This window comes from Odontomachus brunneus, unplaced genomic scaffold (genome assembly GCF_010583005.1).
Source record: "Odontomachus brunneus isolate Ranch 3 - 2012 unplaced genomic scaffold, Obru_v1 Obru_scaffold_245, whole genome shotgun sequence".
In the NCBI taxonomy this organism is placed as follows: Eukaryota; Metazoa; Arthropoda; class Insecta; order Hymenoptera; family Formicidae; genus Odontomachus; species Odontomachus brunneus.
Genome location: NW_022639695.1, coordinates 352897 through 359250, shown reverse-complemented (window position 1 = coordinate 359250; position 6354 = coordinate 352897). Strand labels below are relative to the sequence as shown.

At 36.7% G+C, this 6354-nt stretch overlaps 1 protein-coding gene across 1 annotated transcript in view; it reads right to left on the bottom strand.

The window, feature by feature from the left end:
• LOC116852659 (golgin subfamily A member 6-like protein 22) overlaps positions 1-357 on the bottom strand; it is a 1670-nt gene extending 1313 nt beyond the window's left edge. The window contains exon 1 of the mRNA XM_032833222.1: positions 166-357. Coding sequence (XP_032689113.1) covers positions 166-357 — 192 coding nt within the window. The remainder of the gene's footprint in view (positions 1-165) is intronic.
• Between the last annotated feature and the right edge of the window lie 5997 nt (positions 358-6354).

The window sequence follows — 6354 nt, the reverse complement described above, 5'->3', positions numbered from 1 at the left end:
ACTCCTAGCTCTTTTAGTATCCCCTCCACTCTTTCCTTCATGTCTCCTTCACCTCCTTTCACACCCTTCAATAAAAAAATTTCGCCTCCTGTCTCTTTTCTCTTTCATTTCCCATCTTCTCTCTAATCTCTTGACCCTATCTTCCCACTCCTCCATTTCCCTTACCCCCTTAAATCCACCTCCCTCTTTTTCTGATGTTCCTTTCCTCTTTTCCTTTCCCTCTTTTCTTTCCCATTTCCATTCTTCCAATTCCCGTTCCAACTTTTCAATTCTTCCCTTTACTTCCTCTCTTTCCTTGTTCCATCTTTCCTCTCTCTCCCTCAACTCTTCCTTTATCTTCTCCACCTCCATCCTCATCGTTTCCTTCTGCCCCTCCGCCTCTTTTCTTATCTTCTCTCTCGCCCCTTCTAATCCTTCTTTAATTTCCCTCCTTATTTCCTTTAATATCTCTTTCATTTCATCCTTCATCGCCCTCCCCTCCGGCGATCTACTCGTTTTGCAGCTTTTCTTAAAAATATCCGCTACCTCCCTTCCCTCCAACGATTCCCTTCCTAGCATCTCCCTTTTTCTCTTCTGACTTTCTACTATACTATCACTTATGCTATCACTCCTCCCTCTACCTTCTTTCCTCGCAAAGCTATCCATCCTGCCCTCTATTCTCTTTGCTTTCTATATTCTCCCGATCGAATCCTTTCTATATCTTCCCTATACTCCCTGCTCTAGTGACTTTCACCGCGTACCGTCTTGCGGAAACCAAAAATCTCCACTCCCCGCTTGCTCTCTCCTCCCTTCCCCCGTTCTCTCTTCCTCGGAACATTTTCCTAACCTAACTCTACTACTCCTTTCCACGTTACTCCTCCCGGCTTCTCTCCCTTCCCCTCCACCTCCCTTCACTCCCACGTACTCCACACACTCTCCACTCCCCTCTCACACCCACACACTCTCTCCACCTCACTCACTCTCTTACAGATGCACCTCACTTTCTCACCGAGAACTCACGAGCTCCTACACATTCGCCACCGGAAACGGAAGTCCAGTACATTTTAGTATACATCATACCTAGTTTACAAACAACCCAATAAACATGCATGTCTAAAAGATGTCGAAAAGATATCTAAAAGACGTCTTATGCAACAAAATGTTGCATAAGATATCTTTTAGATATCTTTTAGACATCTTTTAGATATGCATGTTTACTGGGAAGTAAATAACAATAAAGTACAATGTTTAAAAAACAGTGAAATATCAATCCTTTCACAAAATCGATCAAAACATTCTATCTCCCGTAAGAAAAATTGATACCAATTGGTATTTTATTTATACTTCTTTCAAAGATGTTAAATATGTACCTACAAGAATTTTTATACTAATTATTTGTATAGAAGTTATACTTTTTCGAATAGCATTACTGCTGACCGGATTCGTGTTTCACTCTTACAAATATTAAATTTATTTAAATCGATGTTATTCATCGATATTTCAGCTAGCTATTACATGAAGATTATATAAGTACTTATCCAGACAGCACATAAACTTCTATGGACGTCCCAGGGATATTCTGAGAATATTGAGATGTCCTCTGAATGTACTCAGAACATCCCCTGAACATCTGTGCTGTTAGGGTAGTAAACTAATTGATGGCAGACTGCACGCTGATTGGCAGCAAATTGCATAAAAAACGTACAATAAAATCATAGCTATCTGCATCCGCATTCAGCTTCGATTTTAACAGCAGATTAACGACAGATTGTGAGTAGAGCCTGCGCACATAGAGTCTGCCGCTAATGTGCCATTACATTGCTACAGGCTATGCGCTTTTGCTTCAAATCTGCAGCAATTGCTCAACAGTCGACTCTAGCGCATATCTGGCGACAGTTTGGCAATAGGATTTCATGTAATAGAACCTGCATCAAATTTGTTGCTTATTTCGTTAGTAGTAACCTCTGTACGGAATAAACTCGCGCAGGTTTAGCTATTATTAATTGTTAATAATTACTTGGATTCTAACATAAACTTCATGTAGATAATATAAAGCATTATATGAAAAACTGCAGCACATAAAAACGTTGTCCGTTGTCTGTAGTCATTAAACAACAGACAAAGCATAACGCTTTTATGTGCTATGTCGTGCTATGACGTTTAGCTTACAATATATTGTACTTACTTGTGCTTTCAACAAGTTGAACATTTTCTGAGTAGTATGGAAAAATTACTTTTATTATATTTCAGTATCATCATTTACGTAACTTAGGAGGGTCAAAATTGAGAGAATTTTTGAATTGTTCGCTTAAAGAAATAATGACAGCTGGTCAATCATTTCACGTGGCCTAGTTGTGCTCAAGCGGAAAAGTTTGGCGATACTAAAATCGCTAATATTCTATACCGTAATAAATGTCTTATGTTATATTAATTCATATTTATGTTCATAATAACTTATCTGGTAAATCATTAAATGTTACATTTTTCTTTCAGTGGCAGCGCAAAACTGCCCGTTATTTAAAGGTCCTGATACAAAGTCACAATTCAAAACCGAAATGCAAGAGGTGTTGCAAGCTATGAAACAGAGATTCCGGAATAAGAATAAGAAAACATTCACGCCAAAAAATGACATAGATGACGATGACGACGATGCTCAAAAGCTTATACTGCAAATCCAACGTTTGCAAAAAATAGCCGACGAGTGTACAAACGAAAACGATCGTCAAAAGATCATACAGGAAATGCAACGTTTGCAAATATTAATAGACAAACGTACAAGCGAAGATTTCAGACATTCAACGAACGAAGAAATATTCACGGATGAAGAGTTTGAAGACAGAATAATATTATTCTTGTTTAAAATGTTTCATAGAAAATGATTGTATCTGATAAAAAAGGATAACTTTCTACGTTAATTTATAAAGTAATGTAGAAATTCTATCCCGTTTACATCATATCCAATCATTTTCTATCATCTATTTTATACAGGGATTACGAGGGCTGCTCCGTAAGTTTTGCGATTAGTAAGGAAAACATAGTAATTTGTCATTGAAAATAGTTTTATTGTTTTTCAAAGTATTCTCCATGATGATCAATACACTTCTGCATTCGCTCAAACCATTTATTATAGCATCCATGCCACTCCGAAAGTGGTACTTCCAAGACATGTGATTTAAACGCATCAACCGCTTCTTCTGGCGTCGAAAATCGTTGACCACGCAGTTTATTCTTGATGTTCGGGAACAAAAAGAAGTCATTGGGTGCCAAATCAGGTGGATGACCCATTAATTCGATGTTTTCACTGGTCAAATAGGCGGTTGTTTGAGCCGATGTGTGAGAGCTCGCATTGTCATGGTGAAGAATGATTCGTCGTCTTGAGTTGTTTTTCTTTATTTGGCCGAAGACTCCTGGCAAACAAATGGTTGTGTACTACTCAGAATTAACCGTTCTACGTTTCTCTAAGGGTACTGTTGCCACATGACCAGTTTTTCCGAAAAAACAGGCGACCATTTGTTTCGAAGTGCTTCGAGCGCGAACAACTTTTGTTGGGTTAGGTTCACTTTGAAAGACTCACACAGTCGACTGCTGTTTAGTTTCCGGCTCATATGCATAGATCCATGACTCGTCACCTGTGTAGAGGTTATATACGGCACCTCGAATTTGAAATTTCGAATTCTTCAGCATTTCTTCAGCATTTTTTTGCCAATTTACACGATCCTTTTTTTTTGAGCAATTGTCAAATTATGCGGGATCCAACATGAACAAAATTTTTTTTACGGCCAAATGTTCATGCAATATCGTTTGTATGCAATTCATACCAACACCCAGGGATGTCTGAATCTCACGGTATGTCACATGTCGATCTTGTATTATCAATTCACGCACAGCATCGATGTTTTCTGGCATAGCAGCTAATTTTGGACGACCTTCGCGAGGTTCGTCGGTGAGCGAACTACGACCACGATTGAATTCATTAAACCAGCGGCAAATAGTGGCCTTGTGTAGTGCTTCATTGCCAAAAGTGTAAGCAAGTTGATCGATGCACTCTTGTCTCGATAATCCACGTCGAAAGTCGTAAAAAATCATCGCACGAAAGTGTTCTCGTGTTAATTCCATTTTTTCACTGAGTCACAATTTTCAAGTCACTGTAAACAATACAAGTAACCTCCGTACGACAAAACGTTTCGAGTAAAAAAATCTTCCAAAGTGTCAAACTTTTTGATGGTAAGGTTAGATTTTACCTAGCAACGCCAGTGTTGCCAAGTCGCAAAACTTACGGAGCAGCCCTCGTATTCGGCGTTTACAAATGATCAAAGCATGTTGTATACATTCTTTTATTTTCTTTGTTTTTGCTTCGCAATTCTAAAAATAATTATATGTTCTATTATGGCTACGTTCGCTTTGAGCGCTCACGCGCTGTAAGTATTATCTCATCTTTGTCACTTATTAGGCTATTACATTTGTCGTACGACAAGCTTTTCGGATACGTTCATTACTTGGCGAATAAAGTATTTCTAGATTCTCTGTTCGTCAACCAATCAACGTATTCGAAAAACTTATCGTATTTGACATGTAATAGTAGCCTTATACGCGACAGGAAGACAGAGCAACACTTACAGCGCGTACTCGCCTAAAATGAACGGAGTTTATATATTATTTTCAATATTATATTTATTTATCTAACGTATTTGACAATATTAAAACTAATTATGTTCTTTTTTGAATGATTTAATTATGTGTTACGTACATATAAAAAATCTATCTAAATATAAAAATATTGTTATACATAAAAGTTATCCAAAAAGATTAAAATAAATATTTAAAGAATGTTTATATTTTCAATTAGAAATAAGTGCCACGCTATTATTTAATTAATTAAATTTAATTAATTTAATTTTGTTTGTTTCATTATGTATTGTATTCAATATTATGTATATATTTGATTAACGTAATTAAATACAAATTATATGACACTTAATATATTTGTATTACCTAGAAATATGCACTTACACAACGTGCGAACAATATGCGCAATCACGCGTGCGAGTGCTATGAGTCTCAATTGAGCGCGCATCTGTCTGCTGCTATAAGTTCACGATGTGCGGGTTAATTCGCACAGCGTGCGTGCAACATGTGGTCACTGTGCATGCATTTTGTTATCTGGGTATTCACGACGTTTAGAATTTGCGTGATGGTATTTGCAGCAGTGTGAAACACACCCCGAATTTTCTTCTTTAATATTGTTTACTGACGAAGCAAGTTTCACAAGGACAGGTATGTTTAACACTCACAACTCTCACGTTTGGAGTGAGGATAATACTCATGCTACATTTATTCGAACACATCAAGAAGAATTTACGGTTAATGTATGGGCAGATATTATCAATAACTTCCTTATCTGGCCGTACATTTTACCTTTACGATTGAATGGCAATATTTATCGTATTTTTCTCGAAGAAGTTTTGCCAGAACTCATGGAAGACGTGCCACTTGTCACAAGAAGGCAAATGTGGTTCCAACACGATGGAGCATCTGCCCATTTTAGTGCTACTGTGCGCAATTGGACCAAAGATTTAATGAGCGCTGGATAGACCAAAGAGGTCCTATTACATGGCCTCCCCGGTCACCAGATTTATCTTCGCTTGACTTTTTTTATGGGGCCGTATGAAAACTCTCATTTATGAGACATCTATTAAAACAGAAGCAAAATTGGTAGCCCAAATTACTATTGCAGCATATCAGGTTCAGAATATTCCTGCAGTCTTCGAGCGTGTGAGATAATCGGGAGCGGTGCACTTGGACACGGTGCATTTTGACACAGCCAATCGCAGCACCGTATGATTAGAGATATTTGTAGGGTCCCTTGGAACAGCGACTTGTGATTGGACTGTGTCCAATTGCCCCGTGTCCAACTGATATACACACGAGATAATCAATGTTTCGACGATGTCATCTTTATGTTGAAGCAAATGGAGGAATTTTTGAACATTTATTATAAATTGAGCTAATCAATTGCGCATTTTTGTTCTGATCTTTTGTTCATTGCTCTTTGAAGATTAAAATATATAAAATATATAAAATATGTGTAATTGAAATAAATTTAATTTTTCCACTTATATGTTTGTTTTTTAGTAAAATCATAAAATTCCTATTTTGTACCCTATAGTATTAAAACGAAGCGTCATAGAGAAAAACATTATTAACAAAATATGTTTGTTTTTATGTTCTCTATTTCTCATCAAAATTTGTTTCTATTTCTCAACAAAATATGTTTGTTTTTATGTTCTCTATTTCTCATCAAAATTTGTTGGTCTAATTTTTTTACACCCTATATATATATATATATATATATATATATATATATATATATATATA